This window comes from Photinus pyralis, unplaced genomic scaffold (assembly GCF_008802855.1).
Source record: "Photinus pyralis isolate 1611_PpyrPB1 unplaced genomic scaffold, Ppyr1.3 Ppyr1.4_LG6, whole genome shotgun sequence".
NCBI lineage: Eukaryota > Metazoa > Arthropoda > Insecta > Coleoptera > Lampyridae > Photinus > Photinus pyralis.
Window position 1 is genome coordinate 44,273,929 of NW_022170663.1, and position 27,381 is coordinate 44,301,309.

General features: G+C 37.4%; 5 protein-coding genes across 5 annotated transcripts; 3 read left to right on the forward strand and 2 right to left on the reverse strand.

The window, feature by feature from the left end:
• Positions 1-371: 371 nt before the first annotated feature.
• Positions 372-1,944, reverse strand: LOC116173064 (protein ABHD13). The gene is made up of 3 exons (XM_031490351.1): positions 1,601-1,944; positions 1,127-1,552; positions 372-1,080 (listed from the first exon to the last, which is right to left on the reverse strand). Exons 1-3 carry the CDS (start codon positions 1,758-1,760, stop codon positions 605-607), a joined length of 1,062 nt encoding a protein of 353 aa, XP_031346211.1. The 5' UTR covers positions 1,761-1,944; the 3' UTR covers positions 372-604.
• A 1,220-nt stretch (positions 1,945-3,164) lies between these two features.
• Positions 3,165-14,048, forward strand: LOC116173063 (ER degradation-enhancing alpha-mannosidase-like protein 3). The gene is made up of 6 exons (XM_031490348.1): positions 3,165-3,574; positions 3,627-3,773; positions 3,822-3,974; positions 4,092-4,245; positions 9,443-10,609; positions 12,526-14,048. Exons 1-6 carry the CDS (start codon positions 3,447-3,449, stop codon positions 13,726-13,728), a joined length of 2,952 nt encoding a protein of 983 aa, XP_031346208.1. The 5' UTR covers positions 3,165-3,446; the 3' UTR covers positions 13,729-14,048.
• Positions 14,049-15,316: 1,268 nt separating this feature from the next.
• LOC116174794 (transcription initiation factor TFIID subunit 9) lies at positions 15,317-16,272 on the forward strand. The gene is made up of 2 exons (XM_031492784.1): positions 15,317-15,410; positions 15,446-16,272. Exon 2 carries the CDS (start codon positions 15,534-15,536, stop codon positions 16,224-16,226), a length of 693 nt encoding a protein of 230 aa, XP_031348644.1. The 5' UTR covers positions 15,317-15,410; positions 15,446-15,533; the 3' UTR covers positions 16,227-16,272.
• A 1,130-nt stretch (positions 16,273-17,402) lies between these two features.
• LOC116173858 (probable palmitoyltransferase ZDHHC24) lies at positions 17,403-18,442 on the forward strand. Its single transcript, XM_031491579.1, has one exon. It carries the CDS (start codon positions 17,478-17,480, stop codon positions 18,303-18,305), a length of 828 nt encoding a protein of 275 aa, XP_031347439.1. The 5' UTR covers positions 17,403-17,477; the 3' UTR covers positions 18,306-18,442.
• A 1,495-nt stretch (positions 18,443-19,937) lies between these two features.
• LOC116174153 (suppressor APC domain-containing protein 2) lies at positions 19,938-26,685 on the reverse strand. Its single transcript, XM_031491975.1, has 3 exons — positions 25,627-26,685; positions 21,163-21,363; positions 19,938-20,145 (listed from the first exon to the last, which is right to left on the reverse strand). The coding sequence occupies exons 1-3, from the start codon at positions 26,611-26,613 to the stop codon at positions 20,029-20,031; spliced, it is 1,305 nt and encodes a 434-aa protein (XP_031347835.1). The 5' UTR covers positions 26,614-26,685; the 3' UTR covers positions 19,938-20,028.
• Between the last annotated feature and the right edge of the window lie 696 nt (positions 26,686-27,381).

The following is a 27,381-nucleotide window of genomic DNA, read 5'->3' on the forward strand; positions in this document are numbered from 1 at the left end:
GCTTTTATTGAACAATATTTAAGTTTGTCCTGTATTTAGACTAGATAGTCTGTTTGGACAATAAATTATTATTATTATTTACTTTGTATTCAAACTAAGTTTGAATGAAATATTAATGTTACACTTACTCCACCCCACTGCAAATGCTTAACAGGCATGCATTATTTAAATTTTGGTTGAATTTGAAATATATTTCTCAATTTTTCCCTTTCTTTCGTTTTGTTCGCTTTCTTGCTTCCTTTGCACCTCCTTCTTTATCAAGCTGAATTTTTCTACCTAAAAAATGGTAGTAACGTAGGATGAACAACTCACAATTAAACAAAAACTTAAAATATGCAAATTGTGTGTATTTAAGACACAATACAATTGCTTTTATAACTTTCTTTAGTTCTACTTCTGTCATTTCTGTTGCCTGATCCTATTGCACAAGAGTAATTTAATTAAACACATACACATTTGTAAATAAAATATATATTTAAAAAATTTGAAGAATGAATTGAAATAAATAATCCTCGATAAATATATAGAATTATTTACATAAAAATAAACAATGGCTTGCAAATAAAAATAAAAGAAATGTGTAGGTACATAAAATAAGTCCCAATTAAATTGTTTGAACTTTGCTCGTCCACGGACAAGGAATTTCGACTCCAACAAGTCCATTCTGAACATTATGCGTTTTTTCCCCAGCAGTACGCAACCGGCAACTTTGTAAGAAGACTGCTAAAGCGTGATAGTAACCCTTTACAGTCCACGTTTCGTTGTGCGTTCCCGTTTGAAATTGTACTAATTGCTTTCGCGCACTTCCGCAGCGATTATGCAAATCGACCATCATTCTGGGAGGAACCAAGGTGTCGGATAAACCGGATACGAAAAGTATCGGAACCCTAAGTTGTAAAACTTTAAATAGGGAAAGGAATTTATTTTTGTAAAACGCCAAGGGTAGGTACTGCAATAGTTTCCAACCCAGTAACACCTTCGCCATCTCCGGAATGCTAGTAAACGTATTTTCTACAAGTACACACCAAATTTTGTCTGCGTAATCTGCTCTACTCGCTAGGTCTATGGCTACGGCACCTCCTAAAACATAACTGTTATGACAGTCTATAAGTAAATGACTGATTACCTAGTGAACGTCCAAACACAATTATTTCGGAAAAATTAATATCGTTTCTAGTGTATAAATAATCGATGCTCGCACGTGCATCAGCATACAGTCCATCCTCCGAAGGGCTACCTTCCGAAAGTCCGTACCCTCGATACTCCACCAACAATATATTACAATGTAAGTTATGATACAATCCTACGGAATTTTGTAAACGATGGCCCATATTTCCGGCATTTCCATGCAAAAACACTATGGTCGGCGACTGATGCTTGCGTTCCTTCGGCTGACAAATAAAGAACATGTGTAACATGGTACCATCGGATGCACGCACGAATATGTTTTCGTAGGGCAGGCCATACATGGACGGTATCGGTACGAACACTCGAGAATGACTAGGTAACTCCGGGTAAAAGAGGAAATTGTCTTCGGCCTGATAAAGTATTCCTACAAGATTTTTGTGAGAGAAGGTTAGGACGCAGTTGAGGCGATTACCTGTAGTTGCAAAAATGAGAAGTATGAACGCGAAGACTCCCCCGTAGAAATAATACAGCAAAAAGCAGATGACCATCACAAGACCGGAGTAAGCCCATACTTTTAGTGTTATTGATATTAAAGTGCCTACAATTCGTGATATTCGAACATAGCCACCCATTCCCCTTTGATCTTCGTCTTCGCGAATATCCAGCTTATTTATTACGTTATTGTCATATTAAATTTTATAACAAATACTCATTGTTTAAAAGTGTCTACGTTTTTTAGCAAATAATTTAAATTATTTTTTGCTATATTGCAATTTGTGTAACATTGTTGCCCAATGGTCATCAACTGCAGTGTAGTTCTGAAGTTTGCTATCTCTTGCTGGCAACATTGCAAATATCCAGCGGCGTAGTTAATGGAAGGTGTGGAATTGAGTTCACAAATCGAAGATTGCTTTGAAAAGGGTGTAGATTGGAAAGAGAGGGTTTCGTCGTCATAATACTGCTTTCGCAATTCTCCTTTTCCGTAATTATTCGGAAACCAGAAGTGTTTACCGGCAATTTTTATTTGTGACGACATATTATTTATTAACCGTTTTCGGTCGGTTCAAGATAACGGTACGTGTTTACTTTCTATACGTTAGGTACTTAAAACTGAATTGCGTTTGCATTTCTCGGAACAACCGTTTATATCGTTTGCGCGTAAGACTTTGGGATGTTATATAGTTCAATTTCTTATCATTTGAATATTCGTTTAAATTGTGTATGAAAGTTAAGATAGATTTTCAGTTAGGGAAATTAAATTGCACCTACTATAACGTTTGAATCATAAATAAATAAAAAAAGGTGTTTAATGCATAGTGAAATACCAGCCGTTTTTCGTGTACTTGTAGGTATTGTCAACGCGCTTGTATTAATTTAGCTTCATTGAAGTCTGTAGAAGGTGGCTTATACACATAATGATAATTTTTTAATAATAATTTTATTTATTCCTGTTGAAACCCTTAAAAACCGAAAAAAAATTTGAACCGGAACCGAAAATTTCTGAAACCAGAGAACCGGAACCGGGAGAAAAATACCTAATCCTTCCTAAATAGTGCAGAACCGGAACTTATATTTCATATGGGTTCCAACCCGCTGGTTTAAACTCATTTAAATTGATCAATTATTTGTGTATGAATCCATTTTTCGTTCGATCACGACCTACACAGCTCTAGAAACGCGAATATATAACTCTCGCCAGGAAAGATTGCCGGTTACAGCACACCTTGTGTCGATTTACAATCTTTGTTTTTATTACGATGCGAGCGACTTTTGGAATAGGATCGTTAGGAACAAAAAGTCTTTTCGTTCAACATTGACAGGATAATATCCCGGAAGTGTTCTGTGACCGGCAGTCTTTCCTGGCGAGAGTTGTACATTAACTAAGATAATGTTATTTGTAAACATCAACTGCTTTTTTAGATCTTTCCGAAAATTGTGCGGACAACCCTTGCATGAAAAATAAGTGCACTGCACTGTGTATCACTATCGTGAATCATCTGGATTTGACATATGACGTCAGAGAATTGACAAAAGTCGAAAAAAAATAAGTTTGACAGGTGTCACTATACTATCGAGAATTTATCTTCACGAGTGCAGTAAATTAGTCATTTTAGCCAATTAAAAAATACAATAATGACGGAAAAGTAAAATGGTTAAATAGTAGGTTGCATCACGTGCAAACTGATAAGCTGTTATCAGTTTCTTAAGCACATCATCTGTAAAGCCATAAGATAACGTGTCCCAAACAATATGTTCAAATCAACAATAAATGTAGATTCTTGACGAATTTTGTTGTTACCTTTTTTGTTTATCTAATCATGTATCGTTTTTCTTCTTCCTTAATAAATCAATCTTTGCTCATTTTGTGTACGGCACTACTGTTTTGTAAGCGATGTTACTGCGAGGAGACCAAATTTATGTCGAGGGAGGAACGACTACAACTAAGGTAACGTACTTCTACCTCTTGTTAATGTTGTGTAATGCAATTTCGTATCCAGGGAGGAAGCGAGGGATATGTTTTATCACGCCTATCGAGCTTATATGGAAAATGCGTATCCCGCCGATGAGTTGATGCCTCTTAGTTGCGCGGGTCGTTACAAGGGACTCACGCCGAGTCGGGGAGATATCGATGACTCCTTGGGAAAGTAAGCAGTTTGAGGGTGTGCGATGGTATAGTTAACGGTTGCTTTCAGTTTTTCCTTGACCTTAATCGATAGTTTGGACACGTTGGTGGTGCTAGGCGATTTGGAGGAGTTTGAACACGCAATACGGCTCGTGATAAAAGATGTCTCCTTTGATAATGATGTTATTGTGTCAGTTTTCGAGACGAATATTCGCGTGCTAGGGTAAATTGATGTGTCATGCTTGAACATGCACTTGTGGAGCTATTTCCGTGGAGATGTGGAGATACAAGTGCTATTCAAGCTTAACAAATTTGATCCTCTAATGCCGATAACTTGTAGTGGTTTACTGTCTGCGCACGTTTTGGTGGAATACTTGCAACAACATGCTGATATTATGTTGTGGTATGGAGGAGAGCTTTTAACAATGGCAAAGGATTTAGGATATAGATTGTTACCTGCATTTAATACCACGACAGGGATACCTCATTCTCGGGTAAGAGTTTTAATGGAAAGTCAATTGGGAGGGGTATGTGAAACCATCATTATCTGTTTTATTACCTAATTCAGTAATTCTCCATAATAGACTATCCATTTAATAATAATAATAATAATAGCCTTTATTTCTTACACATCTTGTATATAAAATATGCCATGAAGAGAACAATACAAAAATTCCCAAAGATGCGGAGTAGCTCAATAAAATTAATAAAACAAAAATTTTATTATCTACTCCTTGGGATTTGACTTATCCTATATCTTTCTCATTGTTGAACTAGATAATCCATGAGGATTAAAATGATGTGTCAAACTTAATGATTTTGTAAGAAAATGTACAAAAATCAATTTTATCCTAGTTTTGTGACTGGGAACTACTCCATTAATAACATGTTTGTTCCAATCCCAAAGGCCATAGAACCCTGTAGGTAGAAGACATACATTAACTCAACAACAATACTGCAACCGAGACTGCAACATTGCAGGTGAAATTTTTCAAAACAACCATTTACAGCATCCATATGTCTGCAGACATTCACTGAAATTACTTATTCGGAGCACTGGGCTCCCCAACCTCAACAATTATGGACTTTGCATTTTGCAACTTGAGAATACCAAACACTCGACCTTTTAACTATCATTTTTTTAATACAGTAAATGCGCAATAAGAATACGGGGGTAATTATCGCCAAAACTCCATGTATTTCTTATGGAAAATTCTAAGGTCCATTTTGGTAATTTTTGGCCATGTGCGCATGCCCGTCCCGCCCCTTTGCCAACGGGTTTGCCAAGAAGTTCAACAGGTTTGTCAAATGTCAATAAGTCTAATATGACGCTGCGGAAGGGGGCGGGGCGCGCCTGCGCACATGTCCAGAGTGATCCAAAAACTAATAAAGTGAACTTTAAAATTTCCCATAAGAAATACATGATATCCTCTGATTGCGGTGGCAATCTCCCTCACAGTCCCACAATCGCGTTTGCAATCTCACAATCGCCTAAAACAATCCCGCAATCGTTGTCACTGACAATCACATTGGCAATCGAGCACGCCACCACCTGTTTTTAGGTACAATCACACGCCACGCGGGGTTAGGCAAAAAAGTTATTGGACCTAACCTTGTTTTTTTTTAATGGAACGCCCTGTATTATTTAATAATCTAAAAATATAGCATATTAACTTTTAAAAAATATAGTATACTAAGGAGGATATTCAAAAAGGGCTCAAAAAGATTTTTAAAAAAGGTCAAATAATTTGATAAATACGACCCAATTTGAAAAAAATTTTTGAATCTTTCGGTTTTTTAAATCTTTTGATTCTATTTGAATCAACATGGAATTTTTGTAATGTTATATTTTGGAAAAGAGCTTTTTAATATGACAGTTTTTGATTAAAATATTTCAATTTAAAAGGTACGTAGGAAAATCAAAAAAATGTCCATCTCAGAATGAACCTATCTTTATTAAAGAAGATATAGAAAGTACAAGTATACTTCTTTTCTTTATAATCACTGTTGTATAATCTACCGATTTAAAATAAGTGTCTAGGATCAGGTAAAAAAGTTATAGGACGTAAGCTCATTTTTTTTGTGGAACGCTCAGTATATTTTATTTGAAAAAGAGCATATTAAATTCATTTTTCATAAATATAACACTAAAAAAAAAATTAATACATTTCAAAATATTTTTTATATTTGAACCTTTCTTAAATTTTTTAATTTTTTTTTAAACATTTTCAATTTTTTTGAATCACTTGTATTTTCCCTATTTATAGCAATTGCGTTATATATTAAAAAAGAAACTTAATATGCTATCTTTTTAGATTAAAATATACAGGGTGTTCTATGTAAGAAATGAGGTTAAGTCCCGTAAGTTTTTTGCTGACATCGTATATGTACTTATTTTGAAAGCGGCAGATTACTGAGCAAGTAATTTTGTAATAAACATTTTTTCATGTCTCTTTTCATTTTGATATTGACAATTTTTGATTTTCCCTTGTATCTCTTTAGCGAGCGAATATTTTCAAATTTTTATTGTGCCATTTTTTAAGATTGGCCCAAAAAGATCACATGCCACTTATATTAGAAGCTTTTTTTGATAGCAGTAAAAATTACGAAATTCTTTCTTTATATCATTTTTGAGTCTTTCGGTATGTGTGATTTGAGAGTGCCACCTCTCTATTACATTTATGGGATTGTATAGATTTATAGAACTTCTTCCATTGCACATTTCCACAACAATAAAAAATACACTATTGTGGCCACTTTGTTCGTCCGTCTGTCCGTTCCTAGTTCTTCTACTTTTTTCGCTCTTTGGTTCGTTATGCTGTCAAGGGTTGCACCAAGGAAGAAATTTTTTCTGTACCGCTTACGAAAAAAGTAAAAAACCTATTTTTTTCATATATGCATATGTACCATAATTTAACACTTATGCCGTTTATTAACGATCCTTGAGATTTTATTGTATTGCTATCTGTCTGTCTGCCCGTCTGTCAGTGTATCCGTCTGTCTGTCTGTCCGTCCGTGTGCCTGTCTGTCCGTCCGTGTGCACGATAGCTTTTGTATTTGCGCAATCCATTTTTTTATTTGCTAAATACTTAAATGAAATTTTGTATGCAGGCTTTAGATGTAGATGTAGACCTCGAATAAACGTAAAATTAGTGAGAAAAAAATGAACATGATGTGGTATTAGGGGTTTATTCAAAACGAGATGATTGTGGCGGGCTCTGTGACGTAATAAGCTTGACCAATTAGCCGCTAGAACCATTCTGATGACTTCATGACTTGGCAATATTGCAGGAGAATGTCATTTGTAACCTGCGTCACCTGACACGGACACTTGTCACTTGTCGTTCACTTTCGCGTTAGATGCCTCTTAAAACGTCAGACCTTCGCAGAAGGTTGCCGGTTCACTTCTACGTGATTGGTTGTAGGTTTGTGACGTATTTAGACGTGTTTCAAATTCGGACTAAAAACACGGCTTTTCAATAATTTATTTTGGTTTTATTTTACTCGCAAATAAAAATTTAGGACACCCTCGTCTTTTTATTTTTTTTGTACTTTGTAGATCAGAAATAAAAAAAAAATAATAATGAATGGTCTTTATTGAACATGTTCTCTGGCGAAATCTATCACAATGCTACTTTATTTAACCAGAAAGCATGAAAATAAGTACACAAATTAAATATGCACAACACAAAATAATCAAATGATAATACAAAAAAAAACCACAGCATTATACATCTGCAAAACGAAGCCGGGATGCCCCTATTTTAACAGAAGTTGCTTGCATCTTACAATGTGGGACATAATAATCGTCTGCAATCATTCATAATCACATGCAATCCTCTAAAATCCGACGGATTTTAAAATTTGGTGGTTTATAGCTCTGGCACTAGAGCAGGGATTAAGCTGTGGTCGCAACGAAGGCGAGATTGCGACATTGTTGAGGCAGGTTATGGCATTTTTTGCGGCAAGGAAAAATCAATGAAATTTATGAGTTTTAGCTTATTACATATTGCTGGAGAAAAGCAACATACAAAGGCATGGAAATGAGTAATTTATACATTTAATAAATAAGTATCAAATGGCACAAATGCTATAGGAAAATTACTTTTGCTGCAGTTCTCTAAGAGCTAGCATTTTCTCTCAAAGTAATTTTTTCCCAGCTTAAACTCTGCACCAGAGCCAAGAAAAATTTTGACGATTAATATGCGCATTGCGCAGGCTGCGCAATATCAACTTTCTTATTTATTGATATATTTTGTTGAAACCGATACTTCTAGTAAAGGCAAATATGTCGCATATAGCAAAAATATAGATATGCGCAATCGTAGACTGTCCAATGTCAACTTTCTTATTTATTTAGATATTTCTTTGAAATTTTAACCATAGATGCCTCTCGTAAAGAAAAACATGGCGCACATAGGTGGAAAGTACTGATCAATTCATGGAAAATGCGGTTACTCAAAAGCTTTTTTTCATTTTCGATTTTTTTCTTCTCGCAAGTACTGGAGAAATAAACGGTCACCTACGGGCAGAGACACTAGGCAGGTATTTAAACTGGAGGTTCTCTCGTATTCGCTTATGCATTACGGGATCTGCCTTCCTGATCATTCAGCCCTTCAGCATAAGCTGTTTCACCTTGGGCTCAGGTTTTTTTTTAGTGAAGTAGTAAGTCCACGAGACATGACCACAGTCAACTTGGAGATGCATGGTTTCTCGTCTTGGCTGGCCCTGTACCAAGACGGCACTGTCCAATGCCATGCAGCCCTTACCCATTACCCGGCAACAGGGCAGAGTGGCTGGTCGACAAAGCAACGTTAGATGCTACCAACAGCTTTTTCAGAAGCTGCGAGCCCCCATTTTATTTGGTATGGAGTCTCAAAAATTATTATGGAAGCTTTCCTTCAAACTTCAAGAATGTACCTTTTGGTGCAATAGATTTTTGCTATTGCATCCTCATCAAAATCAACAAATCACGAGATGGTAGTCTCGATGGTAGCAAAAAAGGTGGTATGGTATAGTTTACTATCATAGTAATTTGTAACTCTTATTTAGGAGACTGAAATAAGCCTTTGGAGATCGCTCTGTTTCTTTTTTTTTAAATGCAGGGTTGTCATTACGAATAAATTCAATAAAAATGAAATGGAGGTGTGTTTGGAAATACGCTCGGACCCGTCGATTTTGTTTTTGGATTGCGCATATTTTGACACAACAAAAAAGCATGGCAAAAAATATTTCTTCCTGCAATATATACCTGTATATTGACTCTTTTTAATAACCAACCAAACTATTTCATTTACCATGTAAATAGGTAATAAGGGGCACACCCTTGTCGCTGAGAGACCTGTCATGGCATTTCTTTATTTGACACTTTAAATGTCTTTGGATGCCGTTTGCGTTAGAAAACGCGCCCGCTGTCTCTAATTGAGTGAATTTAAGAACTGGTGATATTAAAAATAGTGTGGTCGCAGTAAATTTGATTCCTTTGTATAAATATTTTTCGGGAATCTTGTTTTCTGTGTATATTTTTAAACAGCGGCATGATAACATCAGGTTTAAGACAAACACATTGCCTAATGGATGTTGTTTTATGAATATTTTATACAAAGTGTCAGAAACGGGCGATTATAAGTTCATAAAATCCATCACTTTGTGGAGCACTACGTCTTGTACTTAGACTATTGAATATTACAGGTTAACTTGAAGTATGGCTTGAAGAGCGATCGCTTAGAAACGGCGCGTGAAACGTGTACGGCGTGCGCCGGCTCAATAATTCTGGAAATGGCGGCGCTCTCGCGATTAACAGGCGAACCAATATTTGAGGAGAAGGCCCATAAGGCCATGGATGAACTTTGGAAGATGAGAAACAGAGGTTCCGATTTAATGGGAACAGTATTGAACGTCCACTCTGGCGATTGGGTGAGGAAAGACTCGGGTGTCGGGGCAGGCATTGACTCTTACTACGAATACTGCCTGAAAGCTTACATTCTTCTGGGAGACGATCAGTATTTAAATCGTTTTAATCGCCATTACAACGCCGTTATGAAATACATATCGCAAGGGCCGATGTTGCTGGACGTTCACATGCACAGGCCGCATACGAATTCACGAAATTACATGGATGCCCTACTGGCATTTTGGCCGGGTCTGCAGGTGTTAAAGGGCGATTTGAAGCCAGCGGTTGAGACCCACGAAATGTTGTACCAGGTGATGCAAAGGCACAAGTTTATACCAGAAGCGTTCACTACCGATTTTCAAGTGCATTGGGGCAATCATCCGCTTAGACCCGAATTTTTAGAATCGACATACTTTCTGTATACAGCTACCAACGATCCCTATTATTTAGAAGTTGGTAAAACTGTCTTGAAGAGTTTGCAAAAGTACACCCGAGTGCCTTGCGGATACGCTGCCGTTAACGATGTGCATACCGGTAAACAAGAAGATCGTATGGATTCGTTCGTACTCGCGGAGACGTTCAAGTATCTGTATTTGCTGTTCGCCGATCCCGAAGATCTCATACTAAATTTGGAGGAATTTCTGTTTACGACCGAAGGTCACTTGCTGCCACTTACTTTAGCATCACATACGAATTTGTCGCGCACATTAATCGATAACGAAATCGACGACAGCGAATTTGCACGAACTTGCCCGAATAGTAAGAAATTATTTCCCGCATCCGTACGCAAGCCGCTTAAGAATATGGTCGATGGTGTCTGCCCACGAAGATTAACCAAGCGAAAGTTAACAGCAACCGAGTTCTCCGCATCAAATTTGAATCATCTAAGGTTGATTAAAGATATGGGGATCAATATTATTGCTCTGAATGATGGCAGAGTGCAGCTTTTGCATACATTTTCTTCCGTAAGTACTTTTCTTGTTCGATTTAACCTACTTATCAGATAGTTAAGTGGCCAAATCGAAAAACGACTCTGTTTCTTAGTTCTAACGGCATTTTATGAGCCATTTTGGCCACATGGTTTTTTAGATGTAAAAAAATGTGCTGAATCCGATTCTGGATGTTGCCAGGCCGAATTTTGCACTAGTTCACAAATACGGCACGATGGCGCCACTATCTATTGTATTGTGTACTATTTAGTATTAAATTGTTTTCCATAATTTATTACTTATATAATATACGTAAGAGTCGGTTAATTAACTTCATAGCTAGTTCGGAAAATGTAGGAAAATATCCTGTGGTGATATATAGGGTGTCCCAAAAAAGCTGCGAATTAATTAAATTAGTGTTTTACATTTTCCTCGGCGAATTTTGTTTGTTATTAAATTTTGTGCTTTTTAATAACCGTTGGTAAGTATTAAGGTTTTTTCCAACTATATATATAAATATATATGAATAAAATTACGTATTTTTTCCAATGAATTCAAATCTGCATTTAAAAAACAACACCACATCGCATTTTTCAGATGATAACAAAAATGTGACTTTGATATGGAACACCGCACATCTAACACCAGGTTCAAAATTTGGTTTTTCACATGCCACTACCGATAGTGGTATCTCGAGTAGTATTAAATGGCATTAAATGTAAATTAATTACATTAACTTAGCATTAACCACATTAAATTACATTCACTGAATTAACTTGAAATTAACTGCATTTACAGAACATATTAACTACATTAAAAGTTAATTTTAATTCATTAACTACTATTTGTACACCGAATTAACTAGGTGGTTTACCCCTCGGTTCCCGCCGACACAGTAGAGCTACACTCAAATTGTTTATTTACCGCCCTCCAAGTTAGACTTTATTTACAAAAAATATGATTTCATTTTTTGGGGTAAAGTTAAAGTAACTTATCTAGAAAACTGTCGGTTTACTTTTTCCATAAATCGTCTTGATCGAGAGTAAAACAATAAAACAGGTTAGCGCAATAAACAGTGCAAAATATCTAATCTTTAAACAGCCGGTATTCAGTTGCTATAAACTTAAAAAAAAAAATAGTCGAACATTTTGTAGATAAAGGTCTAAATTTATAAAATATAAAATTTATATATTATTAATATAAAATTTTATTTTTCAAAAACAACTTGAGTTTTTTAGGCGGACGCTCTTATGGAAATTTACATTGGGTGCAGTGGGTACAGAAGGGCGTAGCGTTGCATGCTGTTGCCGGGGACATCTTGTACCATACATATTGTCTCGCAAATGCGATAAGGGACACTGAAAAATCGAATGGTCAGCCTAGTCCTCCTAAAAACTTGGCTTTAAATAAATTATGCTATGAACTAAAAGTGCACAAATATCTACAAGTGTCTTGGCGACTGCTTCAATCTTAAAAAAAATGAGCAGAATGATGAAGAAATTTAAGTTCCGTTAAAATTTTTGAACGAAATATAGGTAATACATTTGCCGTCAGAATTATCTCTATATTGTTACCGTGTTGTCTGTATAATGTATCCAATATACAAATTTTTGCAATTTTCTGTGCTTCCTGTATGTTTTTTTAACACCTCAATCCGAAAAACTATGTAAAATGCATCTGGCTTAAAAATTTATATATTTGGCCGCCATTTTGAAATTAGCCAAAAATCAGCTTGGCAACATCCGAATTCGGGTTGAGCAGACATTTTTACAATTATAAACGCACGTTTCCAAAATGGCTCATTAAATGCCGTTAGACTTGCGATTTATTAACTATGGCCACCCAACTAAGAGGCAAATGGTCTCTAGTTTTCAGGCATTACTCTTCAAGCTCTCGTATCGGAGAAAACTTTGTGCATTGATACGTTTTTACATATTCTTACTTACTTACAGGCGAGATCAACATCTGACGCCGAAGAGGGCCTATTGTTCATGCAAGAAATGGTGGAACTATCAAAATTGCAAGCACAACAAACCGAATCGTCACCGCAAGCCGTAACGTTCGCAATAAAAGACGGAACGGGAAACAAAAAAACAATCACGGTCCAAGCTGGCCCGTCGCATTTCGGCGTTAGCCTAAAAAACAATCAGAAAGTGACGTCACAAACGATCCTCGCCGACCCGTTCAGGGCCTGTACCGATCTAAAATTTGCGGACAAATTGAAGGGGAAAATCGTAATTGTCGAAAGGGGCGATTGTATGTTCGTGAACAAAGCGAGACAAATCCAAAACGCGGGAGCCGTCGGCGGTATAATTGTCGATAACACCCCCGATAGCAGCAACACGATTACACCTCTATTTTCAATGTCGGGCGACGGTACCGACGACATAAAAATACCGGTGGTGTTCCTGTTCACGCAAGATGCCTCAAAGTTACTGCTGGCGCTATCTACAGATACCAAACTGGAGGTGACGATTAGCGAACTCAAAAACGACTCCGAATTTTGGCCATCAAACGAAGAAGAGTCCGTGTTCCAAAAGTTGAAGGTGTCAGTGCAAGAATTCCTAAATAAACATACAGGTATCGTTTTTACCGACACTGTCGTCGTGGGAGATTTCCGCGCGAATATCGGAATAGATAAAATACAGATCAGTTACAAGCAAAATAAAGACAGCGATATTTACGTACCAGAAGCGACAACAAACCTACAGTGGAGTCAGATTAGGAAAGGCTTAATTAAATCGATATTGCATTCCGAAACCCAAGAACTGTATGTTCCCATAAGTATTTTGCGCATTTATTACCAGACATTGAGCGGTGCTTCGGCGGAAGACTTACGGAAATTCGACGTTACCATACAGACAACGTGGTTACTTCAACAGTTAAACATTGAAAATCGCAGAAAAAAAGACGACGACTTAGTCGAAGTCGGTGAAACACCAGAGCTCGCCAAAGAAGCGAAATTGGAGCAACTGAAGGCGATACTCGAGAGCACACTACAGTATGAAGTGGATAACGCGGCGTCTCCCACCGACGACCTAGTGATACACGGTGAGGACAAGACTAAGCCAGAAGTCATAATTACGGCGGATCGCCTCGACGGTACGGAACAAAAGTCGGACGTTAAAACAAAAAAGATCGCGGACGAATTGTGATTTTAAGTGTTAGGTAAATTATAAATTTAATACATCAACATTTGTGCAAATTGCTTGATTTTCGAAATGTCTTTTAAATTTCTGACTGTGAGAAATTGCTAGTCACGTATTAAGGATTGTCGTTAATTTAATGCATTTCACTAAGATTATTTCGTAAATTCTGCACTCATTTTTTTCGTTATACACACACAGCGTCACTTTTATATCATCTTTTTCATATCTGATGTACATTTTGTACAAATTGTAAATATTATTGTTTATATGGTTATACAGTTATAAAAAAGATGAATTTGTAAAATATTTTTATATTAATAGCAAAGTGTTAGTAAATGGTTGAGAAATTTTATTACAAAAGTCCGTCTTTGCTTTATCAAGAATCGCTGAAATGTGGGGAAAAGGTTACGCATCTTTCTGGGTGTTGTGAAATGTTGGGAAAAGGATACGCATCTTTCTGGATATTGGGATATTTCAGAAAGTTGTAAGCTACACGTGTACATTTAATTGGTAATGATGATAATAGTTCACATGTCAGATGGAGTCACATGTAATATGTTTACTAGATCGTGTGTAAACAATTCAGTTTTGCCGCCAAAGATTCGCACGTGGTCGTAATGCGCGAAAAATAATGAGCATACCGTCTGTAACTGTATGGTGGTTTATTGTACAGTTATGAATTTGCTCCAGTGATTACGTGACCTTTTCCACTGTACACTCTGAAATGGATAATCGAACACATCTTTGAAGCACCAGGAATCCGAATTAAACAAAATATCAATTATGTCGGTCTGTTCAATGGTGTATGTAGGTATGAACAACAACAACATGAAATTTTTACGTTCTGCACGAGTGTTGCACGAGAAACTGAAGAAATCCATGTGAAAATTGCTCTCAATGGAACATAAATATTCGTAAATATTGGTTGTCATTTGTCCATAACCTCATTTTAGATTTAGGTAATCGACAAATCTCTATTCTAAAAAATGACAAACGATTTCAGTATTATTTATGATAAACGATGAGGAACATAAATTTGAAATTCCTGTAAAGAACAAATTTTTGGCGTTCAGTTTAATGAGTAAGTGCAACTTTTTGTAAAATAGAAGTTATGGCTAGTTCATCATCTTCGCTATCGCTAGATGACGACAAAAAACTCTCCCAACGCAAGAAACAAATTCAAATTGTCGCACGTTTGTTTTGAAAATTTGTTAACTAGCAGCTCCACGAGCTCTCGGACCTCGTGCGTCGAAATTTGCACTGAGTGCGTAATTGTTGCATCACATTTGGCAATGGAAAACAGAAAATTGCCCTAAAATTACCAATAGAACGTAAAAATTGCACTCGTGCAGCACGAGTTTTGCCAATCGAAAACTCTATACATTCTGTTTTCTGTACAAAGTGAAAATAATGATAGACTCAATTTGTATGGGAAAACCACTGACGTAATCAGAAACGCCAGAGACTAGGGAGCGTTTCTCGATATGAGTAGTTCTTTGAAACCTGTAACCATTAAAAAAATGTTTCTTACATTTATTAAGATATACTTTGAGGAGAAATTAATTCGTTTCAATGATTTTCATGGGTTTTTTAGGTACACACTGTATATGCAATACGACAAAATCATGCCGTATAGCTACTGGTACGCATCTAACTTCACAGTTTACTGTCAAGTGTCAATAACGTCAGTTAAACTCTTAGACTATTTCTTTCCTTCTCTAAGGTTAAACTTTTGTTTGTATCTGCGTTTACAAAATTTTTCATTCCCGTTTGCTTTTACGAAAACTTTGTTAACTGTGAACTATTTCATTATGACCGACAAGGGAAAGTCCAAATCTTCCCAACCCTCTAAGAATATTCCGAAGGATGGTCAAGTAATAATGGCTATAATGAAAGAAATGGGCATCACGGAGTATGAACCCAAAACAATAATTCAACTAACAGAGTATGTTTATCGCTACACAACCGGCATTCTTGAAGAGGCACGCACCTTTGCGAATAATTGCAAGAAAAAGTTTATCGACGTAGAGGACGTTAGATTAGCATTAAGTTTAACAAACGAGGGCAGCTTTACTATGCCCCCGCCACGAGAAGTATTACTCGAATGCGCCCGTAATAAAAACAATACCCCTCTTCCGCTCATTAAGCCTCACTGTGGACTTCGTCTTCCACCCGATCGTCATTGTTTGTCGGCCTGCAACTACGTATTGAAGAGCAACGCTCAGAAGAAAAACAAAGTGCCGGGCACCGCTGGAGGAATTAAATTGGTAACGAAACCGATGGTCAGTTATATTAAACGCACAAATACAGCACCGCTTACAAAACAAACTGTTACAATTCCGAAACCCATCACAAACATAGCCAATCAACCGAAAGCTATACTAAAACCGAAAATACAAATACAACAGAACGTGCAAGTGATTTCCAGCAATTCTGCCTTACCGATGGAGATCGATAGCGGCATGTTAAAACGTAAACGCGAAGAGGACGATACAAATTCTTAACTTTGTAAAATGAAATTTATTAATAAAATACTTTTAATCTCTCCAATTATGCGAGCATTCGTGATTACAGCATCTGTAAAATGTAGTCATCGGTTCGTCGGCGGAACGGGTCTGGAGCTGCATAAAGTAGGCACGATGGTGACTGCACTTTGGGCAGGTTTCTTCGGTTGAATCTACGTTTTTCCATGCCTCCTCGCCGCCCAGGACGTCGTCGATTTCTTTTAGTTTGTAGTAGTTACGGTTGACGAGCGTTCTTGTAATGTTTCGAAATAACGGACATATCCTACATACAAGTCTCATTTTACCGGTCTCCGCTTCTTCTACGAATAGTAAGTTTCCACAAACGTTGCAAAATGGCATCATCTTGTTATAATTTGCTTAAAGTATCAGAAATTTAACGTTTATAGGTTATGTTGTCTTGTGATAGCAGTGTCTGGATTATCAACTAAAAATAGTGACGGTGGCTCGATAACCGTTAACTAGATTATTATAGGGTATTCACGAAATTGTTCGTATCTAACATCTTTATGTTCACATGATAGATAATCGCCGATGTCCAACATAAATCGGGGAGATGTTTACTAAAACTTTAGGAAAAGTTATGACTAACCCTAGAGTAAAGCCTAATTCAGATTTATCGAAACTAAAAATGTTCGAGTTTTAATATCTTCCGTTGGCTGACTTTGATCTTGACACGCACAATCTGGACCTACGAGTAAAAGTTTACTCGTAATAGACAGATATGACTCTCTCACTCTCATATGTTTATGCCTATAGGCTATATATGGGTTAGCAATCCGTAAAGATATGCAAAGAATCCTTAAGGTACCTTTGACAAACCTCTATTACATACTTGAATACTTTTTGAAGAATAAGTACTTGATAAATGTGTGAAGAATCATCGAGAATTCTTTGAAGAACAATATTATTATTTGATAACTCAAAAGATTTAAAAAAAAAGACGTGAATAGTCAAAACACATTCGAGCATCTAATTAAGAAATTTTTCATTAATTTCTTTTTTGAGCGTTTTGACTTGAATTCATTTATGAACTTCTCATTAGCATCTGGTAGTAAGCATGCGAAGCGTTAATCTTCAGCAGTTGAGTCCTTTGAGTCCATTATCGAAAATGGCCACATTCAATGTACAGAGTCGCTTCATTTCGTAACATCCTATGCACTAATAGCAATTTAACCTCACTTTGCTCTTTAACTTACAGTGAAATTCAACAAACCTCAAATTAAAAATAAAATGATTTTGCGAACCAAAATTCTACCAAAAACCATTTCAGATGGTGCAGTGACAATTTTTACACTTTTTATAGTACCAGTGGTATACTGGTTTGAACTATTCGTCGTTATGCCGACATTTTACAGTATGTGGAGTGCATGGTATACGTTTCATTTCGTTATGGGAACATTTATATTCGTGAACATATCCTCTAATTACGCAGCGGTTGTGTTAAGCGACACCAGTATTAAGGGAAGATTCCTTCCGACAACGAGACAACCGAATTGGCACTTTTGCGCTGTGTGCGAATCGCTGGTGCCTCCACGGTCCTGGCATTGCAGTGTTTGTAACATTTGCATTCTAAAACGGGACCATCATTGTATGTTCACGAGCTGTTGCATCGGCCACCACAATCAACGATACTTTTTGATGTTTGTATTATATGTGTTTATTGCGTGTTGTTATGCGACAGTATATAACGCGTTGTTTATGTGGACCAGATTTGATTTTTCAAGTTTCATCTCATTATTTAAGGTAGTGTTTCCATTACTCATGTTAATATTCGATTACTCCTACAATCAAATTTACCTGTTTCTATCTTTAATTTTATTTATTATCGGTATATTCACAGGCGCGTTGTTGTGTTATCACATTAACTTAGTATTTCAAGGCACTGTGACTTACGAATACAATAAGAATGTAAGAGAATACGATTTGGGATGTAAATTAAATGTTATATCTGTTCTTGGTGAAAGGTGGTATTTGGTTTGGACCTCTCCATTTACAGAAAGTAAGTTGCCAAGTGACGGCATCGTTTGGTTTAAAAAAGACTCGGTGAAAGCCAAATAGTTGCCAAATGGACTAATTTTATTGGGTCAAATTTAAATGTGATATGTGCACGTTCGTTTGCTCACACTCGATAGTTTAGTACCTACAATTTTTCACAGTTCATTTGTAAATAATTTTATAATAAAAATTGCAGATACTGTAATTTGTTCTTGTACCCCATATCTCTTATATACATATATGCCCCATATATATAAAATTATTTTAAATTGGACTTGTTTTTGCGCATGTGAAGTTAGCTCATCATTTTTAAAAATTTTACAATTCTAATTAAGAGTTCTGGAGGCCCCCATAAAGTTCTATAGTGCTTGATAAATCTTGGAAAAAGTGTTGACTGACAATTATAGTAGTTATACAAATCAATTTTGAAAATATGGAGGGCCAAGTTTTTACGCAGCCCCTCTAATGCGTCAAAAGTGAACTTTTTCTAGAGTTCTGAGAAAATCAAATAGTTCCTATAGTGTCAGGGCCTACCTATACGAAAGTCTAATTAACCTCAGAGAAAGTTTTAGAACTGCTGAGGGGCTCCCCAGAATTTAGTAAAAGCTCCAACGCTGCACACGAAAATCTGTTTTGTTTTTCTTAGTGCCGAAAGTAAAAATATCCTACAAGTGGCCAGCTAAAACTTTCTTTAGAGAAACTTCCAGAACTCTTGAAGAGGCTATGCGGAACCCCAACCATATCAAAACTAAAGAATATACTACTAAAAATGGTCAAGAATACAAAAAAGTAATTTGTTATATCCAAAACTGATGTTGTCAGAACTCTTAACTCTCACTAAGAAAATTTGTGTTTCGCAAAACGACATTACACAGTGACGGCATCGTTGGTGTAAAAATAACCTCTGAGAGCAAGATGGTCTTTAACATGGACTGATTTTGGGTATATTACAAATTTAAATGTAATATGTGCAACATGAGAGGTTTCACCCTGTATATACAACCTACAGCTACGATAATGCACACTTTTTTAAAGCTGGCAACGGCGCGACTTTTTTACAAGAAGGGGCGTGGTCTAGAGCACCAACGTTGACGGCTACGTAACGTTTGTTCTGGGTACGTAACGCCGCCGTAACCGTAACGGCAACTTCATTTTAACTTTTGTCACCAGCCTTGCAAGGCGTCGTGGTTATTTTTGCATTTTTTAATGCAGGTATAGTAATATTTGCACTTGCACTTACCAACGGAAATTAATAGTAGGTACAGTAGGTATAGAAATGAAAATCAAAGTAGGTACAGCAAACTTACAACTTTTTGAATAAACAATGAAAATAACACTATTATACTACCATAGTGTTTCATTTTGCGTTCCTTCCCTACCTTACTTCAGGTCATGGCGTTGTGCCTTAGATGTTTGATCACCTCCCACTTTTAGATTTCAAATTTAAGCGGGATCTGTTTAACTTTTGGAGGGGATAGCCATTTCGGTGAAGCTTGTTGGATTGTTGTTATTTACATATATATATAGGGTTATTTCGGTGTTACTGTAGTGTGAAGTTAGCGTAGAACCGGGAGGTTTTAGTACTTAGACCATACATGGTCTAAGGTTAAGTACACTCATACACTGCTACAATGTTAGCATAGTATGCCAGTTAGGGAGTACAATTTATTCTTTCACAATTTATTTGTAGTACTTACACCTAGATCATTTTTTTAAAATTAATTATAAATACTGTCACTTTGTGCTTATCCCTAAATCACAGGTACGCTATACGATTGAAAGCATTTTAAAATACAGCTTCCTCTTGATTATTTCGATTTCCTCTCATCTGTAGGAGTTCTCGGATTAGGCTCGTCTTTTCCCTTTCTAAAACTGTAATTCGTTCGCTTTTCTTTCCCACTTCCTGCAAATATAAGAATTAGCTATGATGACCTACATAGCGATACGTATCACCGGTATCAGTATCAATTAATCAAAACTCTAAGAATTTAGGCAACTTAAATAGCACCAAATGGAAATTTCACTTGATGTTTGAAATTTGTGGTTTATTGTATTGTGTAAATTGTTGATGCAGTACTTTTGTATATGATGTTAAACCTGACCTATCAGAAATTTCAGCTTCAAACCAGTGGCGTACGTAGAAATTTATTCTGGGGGGGGGGGGGATTAAACAAGTTCGTGGCACATACAGTCACCCAGTACGTACTAGAAGGGGAGGGGGGGGGGTAAGAAATAGAAATTGGGTTGCACAGGCGAAAAAGATTAGATTAGAATGGCATTTTATTTCTTACTGCTGACAGGCCCCTTTATTGCTTTTGCTTTAATTAGTCAACGAAAACTTTGAATAATAGGTATATTTATGGGCAAAAAACCAATTTCGACAAAAAACTCAAAGGGCTGTAACTTTTGATCTAGTAGTCCGATCTTGGAACTGTTTGAAATTATGGATTCTACAGGCCACATTCTATAAGAAAATATTTTCCGGTCGATCCGAGGTAATTTTTTTTCTGGGCAAAAAAAAGGCAGTGTATTACCTTCCTTTTTTCCCAAAAATCGACTGCACCAAAATTTCTCGGGGAAAAACTTTTTCTTATTAATTTGGGTGCGTAGAATCCAAAACGATTCGTACTTTTTCAATTAGACGTCCCAATCAAAAGTTATGGGCAAAAAAGCAATTCCTGTTTTTAAAATTTAAAATTCTTATTTTCGTCATTTCGTGAAAGGCAGGACGCAGGTACCTCACCTCAGTAGCAGTACTAAGTACCTTCATACCGTTCATCCCCCCCCCATAAATACGCCACTGCTTCAAACGTGTCTTATAAATATACCTCAATACTTTGAATTTGAAGGGACACATATAGGAGAACTGTAGGTATTTAGGTGTGAATGTGTTCTTTGAAAAGAAACATTTGCACATTACCTCTGTTAAAAGGTGGTTCTGTTGCTTTAACCTAGATGTCAGGTCGTGGTGCTGGGGATAATGGTGAACTGCAAGGTTCATATGGAGCGGTAGCCCTCCTCTTTCCCAACTGTCGGTTAATGCCGATAAATGCCTGTTTACTTCGAGAACTCGTGCCCTTTGTAGTTCCAATCTTTCTTGTTGAGATTCGGTCCATTGTTCCTGTAACATTACTATTTTAGAGTTAAGCATTTTTTTTCATTTGTTCTTTGTTAGTCCATCTATAATCCATTACACCTTTAATAAAATTCAAATTATTTCCAATTTTTACAAAAGCAAAATTTGTCCATTGTAAATAAAAGTCGTTGAGGTACTTGGTTAGGAGAAGTTTGCAGTTCAATAGTAAATAACGAAAGTCTTCTAACTGAGTCAAATAGGTACGTAATTATATGCAATATTGCACAGATGATACATTTGATGATGGAGTGATTAACCCCTTGCTGTTGTTCTCGACGAACGTTTCTTTATTATATATGTAGCTGTAAGTACAACAGCGAGCTTCTGTTTAGAATCGACAGATAATACACAGTAATCTCGAAAACCACTGAAGATATAAGGAAGATAAATGGGGAATTGTTTTTTGAAATCTACTAGTATCACCACCACTACCAGACTAAACATTTAGTTGGGCCAAATAATTTATTGGCATTCTGGAAGGGTAAGAGATACAAATTTGGTAAAATGGGAAAAAAGTTTTGCAATCAAAGGTCTAAAACGATAGCGTTTAGAAATCCCCTAAACATTTTTTGGTTTTTGAAATATCTGGAAAAAATCGATTTTTTTTAGTTCTTAATAGCTGACCTAGAGCAAAACTTTCCACGTCAATTTTTAATGCCCTTTAAGGTAGAGTTGTTAACTTTTTAATCCGACGTTTTGTTTTGTGGAACCATCTTCAACTTCATTTTTTTAAATACGACTCTGATATGCCAATATCATATTCCCAAAAGCCCTTTTTTTCTAAATTCAATGATGCACCTATAGCGCTGTCTGAATCGATTGAATTTTTTCCATTGCTGTCGATTACGCCACAACAAAAAGTTGACACCCTGTATATAGGAATAACGCATGGCACACAACACCTCCGGTGTGACGTTTCAACTTTGAAAACAAATATCAAACTAAGGTAATGAGGAAACCTATGGTGTTAAAATCGTAATTTGTGGGTCACTTTTCGAAAAACGACTTTCTGGGGGTTAAAAAATGGCCCTTGTGCTATCACGCTCGAATATTCTCCGTAGAAAGCACTCTCTCAATTTGAATAGGATGTCATTTTGATTTACTCCCTACGTATATGGTGTCGCGCAATTTGCCAACTTTTTCGAGCTGTAGGGTTGATTTTCAAAAACCACTGGCACTGGCAGGGGATGAAAATAGACCCCTGTGCCACCACTATTCACTAAGAGGTATTCGAGAAGGAAGATGCCTTGTACACGTTGTTGGAAATATAAGATTTAATTTGGAGAGTGGTCGTGTTTCATTTTCCGTTTGTAACCGTTTCCGCAGGAATATTTAAATCGTTTTTACAGCCGCCGAAAACTCTCTTACCAGGGCAGAAGAGAGAATCTATCTCGTTAGGTTTTCGGGTCATTATAATTACCCGTTTCAAATATTTCAAAAACCAAAAAATATTTAAGGGATTCAGTGGCCTCTTTGGATGTTATTTGGCTATTATATTTTTTTGATTTTTTTAGGATTTTGGGTCATGGTGTCAAAACTAGCCCCTTGGCGGAGAAGGATTCAAGTGATTCAACTAAATTAACTATACTTTGGTTGATTACTTATTGCCCAAGGAATGCTCTTTTCAACGATACCAAATTTGTTAAAATCGGTCAAACCATTAAGAAGTCAAAGCAAAAACAATTGAAACGCCCCACACCATCTTTGTTTTTGAAATAACTGAGTTTTTTGTGTTTACGAAAATGATAGATAAACTGGTTCTCTTTAAAAATGTGAAAAAAAATTGTTAGTTTATTATGCGAATTTAAAGAAAATGCAATTTTAAAATTTAAGATGGCAGTTACGCCCTCTGGTGGCCATTTTTAGAACTTGAAAATATTTTCCAGCGATTCTGACAGATTTACCCTCGGATTTACCCAATAATTTTTTTTTACCCCTAAGTCATACGACGAACGGTACCCGAGATATGGCCGAGGAACAGTCTGATTGAGTCATTATTACTATCCCGCGCGACTCTTTTTCGCGATCAGTGGATGACGGGACCTGAGGGTATTCTAATTAAAGGTCTCAAGGGAAGGAATTAATTTCTACCAACCATAGTCCTCCTTCTCGGTCCCTTGTTGTGATCGGGTATATTCCCTTATATCTCCAGAATGGATTGTCGGAAGAGGGTACTCACAAAGGACGTTTGAGACGTCTGGAAGAGATATATCCATTGGTGGTCAGAAAGTACTCTCAAAGGCAAAATAAATCGAGTGGACTAGACATATCTATTGGTGTAGTCGAAGCAAATACCTTGCCAATGAAGTGTCGGAAAAATGGGACTCGTAAAAGGCAAGTGGAACGTCAGGACGAGATGTTTCTATTGGTGATGTCAAAGCTTTCAGTGCAAATATCTGCAGAATGGAGTGTCGCAGGATTTTGAATGTATGCCAGGCGGCCTTTAAATGTTTATGTGTAAAGAGCCTCCTCTCCGTTAATCATCTACCAAGAAAGTAAACATGGGTAGCATGGTACTACCTTATAACCCAACCATTTACCTATTTCGGTTTCAAAAAATGCGCTTTATCTGCACAAGAGTTGTGCACAATTTGTACTTGTTATCTCTTAGTTCTACATTGATTTTTAGCGCATTTTTGCAAATTTATTTGTAAAAGGGTAGCTTTTAGTCTCACTTTGGTCGGCTGACTGGCTGGTAGCAAATGCGGGATGACATGACATGATGAATGATGTCGGGGCGCCATCCCCGAGCGTGGTTTACTAACATGGTGATTTTTCAGTTCTTTCCCATCTTCTTTTACAGTTTTGGTCCGATTGTTTTCAACTCCTGCGTGACGGAATTTTGTTGTTTTTTCCTAGGGGTGAAATTAATCACCTTTTGCGAGGCACGCGTCTACGAGAGGTAGTCGACTTCGAGCGCTCAAAAGTTACCTTCCGCTGCGGATTTTGTCACGCGGTTTAAAGATTCTTAGAACTCGAATCGCGGTCTCTCTCCTTGTGTCGCCACTAGAAGCTCGAGCTATGTGACCCAAAAATTGAGTATCTACTATTTTGTGGAGGGCTTTTTGCGAAATCCACCAAAATGGCGCATTTATGTGAACGGGGGGCGTCAGAAGTGGGTACCAATAAAAGGAATGTGGTATCCCCAGATGAAATCTTACTGATGGTGGCATCAAAAGTTCAAACGCGGGTACCGACAAAGAGAATGTGGTAGCCTTCGACAAGATCTTATTGATGGTGGTTAATAGAATTCCCTTCGATCTCACAGGAGGATTTTGATACTTTTTGTAATAGAATTTTCATACACAGGGTGGATACTAGAAAGGGCATAAATTGTTTAGGGTGGGCACTTATCCACCTACATCCACCATTGGCTATATGCCTGGTAGCGAGAAACTAGGTTTTCCATTTGTCAAAGGATGTGAATTCTGTGAAATTAATGATATGTTACAAGAAATCCGAGTTGTAATATGCGAAATATCTGAAATTCAGTGAAATATTCATGAAATTATCCGCGAAATGTTAGTTCATTACTTATATGAACTTTGGATGCAACTCAGACTCCACCTGCTAAAGTAGTGGTACTGATACCGTTGGAGGAGGCACGATAGATAGAAAATAGTGCTCACCAAGGGGTCTCGATCAACAATACATTTATATACAAAGCTCCAACCGATACCAATCTTTTCTCGCCTAATAAGAAATGGTCAAAAGCATTTGGGCCAAACAAATTGTTATTCTCAAACCGTAATGAGAACTTCCTACTTGCATAATGACCAATTTTGATATACCGTGTCATCAATAATATTAAAATGCGCAATTCACCGCAAGGGTGCCAGTGGAACGTTGCCTACATGAATGACTAAAAACGGTTTACAAATTGCAGATTGTACGTAATTCACCTGTTCGTTCTGGCATGAAGTCACCGCTACTTTAATTAAACGCCTTATGTATTCGTTTTAAGCAATATTTGCGGTCTACCCTCAAATTGACATCGGTACGTCATAATAAAATCGTAACTGTAAAATGAATTGAGGATACTTTCACTAATAGTATGTTACCGTCCATAAAAATGATTTAATTAGAAGCGTAAAAGTTTGCATAATGGGAAAGCAGTCGTGTACCTCCCATTTCCTTATAGGAGTAGATTTCATTGAATAATTAGCGAATCTCTAACTACGCTTAGTTACATTGTGTGTATGGGAATTTCTCTTGGTCGATAGTCGAAACTGTGTCAGTATTACTTACCAGGTGACCCATTCTTCCTAGATGTTTCATTTTTTCTTGTACGGCGGCGATTTGTTTCAAGTACCATTCCCTGGCCTTTTCGATTCCGCTCAATCCCTGCATGAGGACGTCCTTTTCCTGTTCGATCTGTTTCATCCTCTTCAGCATGTTGTAGTCGATTCCGTTCTGGAGAGTGTGTCGGCGCGGTTCTCTTCGGCGGACGTTGGGCTTCTTTTGATATAAGCCGGTCGTGGGAAGATCGGGTTGAGGGGCCGCCTTTCCATCCCCCAAGCTTCGGCCGGTTCTGGGCACGCCGACGTAGCGTTTGTCGCCCTTCATGTCCTGCTCGTTCATCATCAGGCCGATTTGCCAGTTTTGTAATGCCGTGCGAATTTCCGCCCTGTCGATGTTGCTTCCGCGTTCTAAGCCAACGGCCGATCTGGGGGGTTTGGGGGGACCGTAGAGCATCGGCTTGTTTATGTTTGGAACTGGTTTTTCAAAATTGTGAATGTCGCCGATCTCTTGGTCCTTAGTTTTGCGCTCGGTTATCAATTGAGGCATGCTAATCGTCCTTTGTTGGGAGATTATGTTATTCGGGCGTACGGCGGCGGTATTCGTCCATGACGGCGGTTTAGGTGGATTGTCTAAATCGAGCAGCGGAGCCGAAGGTGGACGGTTATTAGACTGACCGCCTACGTCTGGCGCCGCGCGCTGTTTTAACGGATTTTGATTTCGTTGCTCTACCTGATTTCGCAACAGGCAAATTTTCAAGCCGGCACAGAATCGCTCGAATGTTAGCAGACCGTTAGGGGGTGTCACTTTGCGCAAACTTTCTATGACACCTTTTGGCAACCCTTTGGAACCGTCGTCTTGCCATCTGTTTTCAATATCGGAAAATGTAACGTAACCCGTTTTTTTGTCGTCCATTATATCAAAAAGTGTACGCATCGCGGACACAAACTGTTTAGGTAAACTGTCGAGGGTGGACGACTGTAAGGGCGAACTCATGTTTGTTTACACAGAGCACAATGACACCTGCGATCTCGTCTGGTCTCGTTGCCTGCTGCACGCGCCCACTACACTATATGAACAAGTTTGTGTGTAGAAACGTGGCCAGGTGTATAACACATTCTGACCCACCTCTTAGGTATGCAATAGAGAGAGGGCATCTGCACACCTTCAGAATCAGATCGACCTTGGAAGTTGGATACCAACCACTTTATCTTTCTGCAGCAACCGTCGATTACTTTTCCTTTTACAGCCTTTCTTTACGCATTTTTAGTACACGCAATGATTGTTACACAACCACAATTGCCAGCAGACGGTAGGTAGCTCTCGACCCAGGACCAGTAAAGTACCAGCACACGCTTCAGTAATTAGTATACCCATGCGAAAAGAGGTTTGTATGTGCATGTGAAACGATTTCGAATTCGTCTAAACCAGTTAATTTGGTTTAAAGTGGTTCAAGTGGGTAGTACCAGAGCTTCTTCTGCTAATTATACCAACAAGACAAGAAGAAGCAATAAACTACCGACCTTATACAAATCATCAATTAACCACGAAGTATTTTATGATGTCTAATTTCTTATATAATGTCTTTGATTCACAACATGTTTGGAAGGGTCAAAATTTAGTTTCTTCACAGCCAGATGAGAACTACTTACAAGTCGTGGTACGCTTTACTTAAATACGGTAACGGGCAAAGCGGATTAAATTGGTGCCTTATACAACAATTTGCGACCCAAGAAGTATAACAATTACCAAAAAATTATCAAA

Excerpts from the sequence above, each read along its gene's own strand:
- LOC116173064 (XM_031490351.1), bottom strand. The coding sequence starts at position 1,760 with ATGGGTGGCTATGTTCGAATATCACGAATTGTAGGCACTTTAATATCA. Across the intron at positions 1,553-1,600 it reads TCTCATTTTTGCAACTACAG|GAATACTTTATCAGGCCGAA; the intron begins GTAATCGCCTCA and ends AAAATCTTGTAG. Across the intron at positions 1,081-1,126 it reads TGTGTTTGGACGTTCACTAG|GAGGTGCCGTAGCCATAGAC; the intron begins GTAATCAGTCAT and ends GTTATGTTTTAG.
- LOC116173063 (XM_031490348.1), top strand. The coding sequence starts at position 3,447 with ATGTATCGTTTTTCTTCTTCCTTAATAAATCAATCTTTGCTCATTTTG. Across the intron at positions 3,575-3,626 it reads GAGGAACGACTACAACTAAG|GGAGGAAGCGAGGGATATGT; the intron begins GTAACGTACTTC and ends TTTCGTATCCAG. Across the intron at positions 3,975-4,091 it reads ACGAATATTCGCGTGCTAGG|TGGTTTACTGTCTGCGCACG; the intron begins GTAAATTGATGT and ends GATAACTTGTAG.
- LOC116174794 (XM_031492784.1), top strand. The coding sequence starts at position 15,534 with ATGACCGACAAGGGAAAGTCCAAATCTTCCCAACCCTCTAAGAATATT.
- LOC116173858 (XM_031491579.1), top strand. The coding sequence starts at position 17,478 with ATGATTTTGCGAACCAAAATTCTACCAAAAACCATTTCAGATGGTGCA.
- LOC116174153 (XM_031491975.1), bottom strand. The coding sequence starts at position 26,613 with ATGAGTTCGCCCTTACAGTCGTCCACCCTCGACAGTTTACCTAAACAG. Across the intron at positions 21,364-25,626 it reads TAGGAAGAATGGGTCACCTG|GAACAATGGACCGAATCTCA; the intron begins GTAAGTAATACT and ends GTAATGTTACAG. Across the intron at positions 20,146-21,162 it reads AGAACCACCTTTTAACAGAG|GAAGTGGGAAAGAAAAGCGA; the intron begins GTAATGTGCAAA and ends TTATATTTGCAG.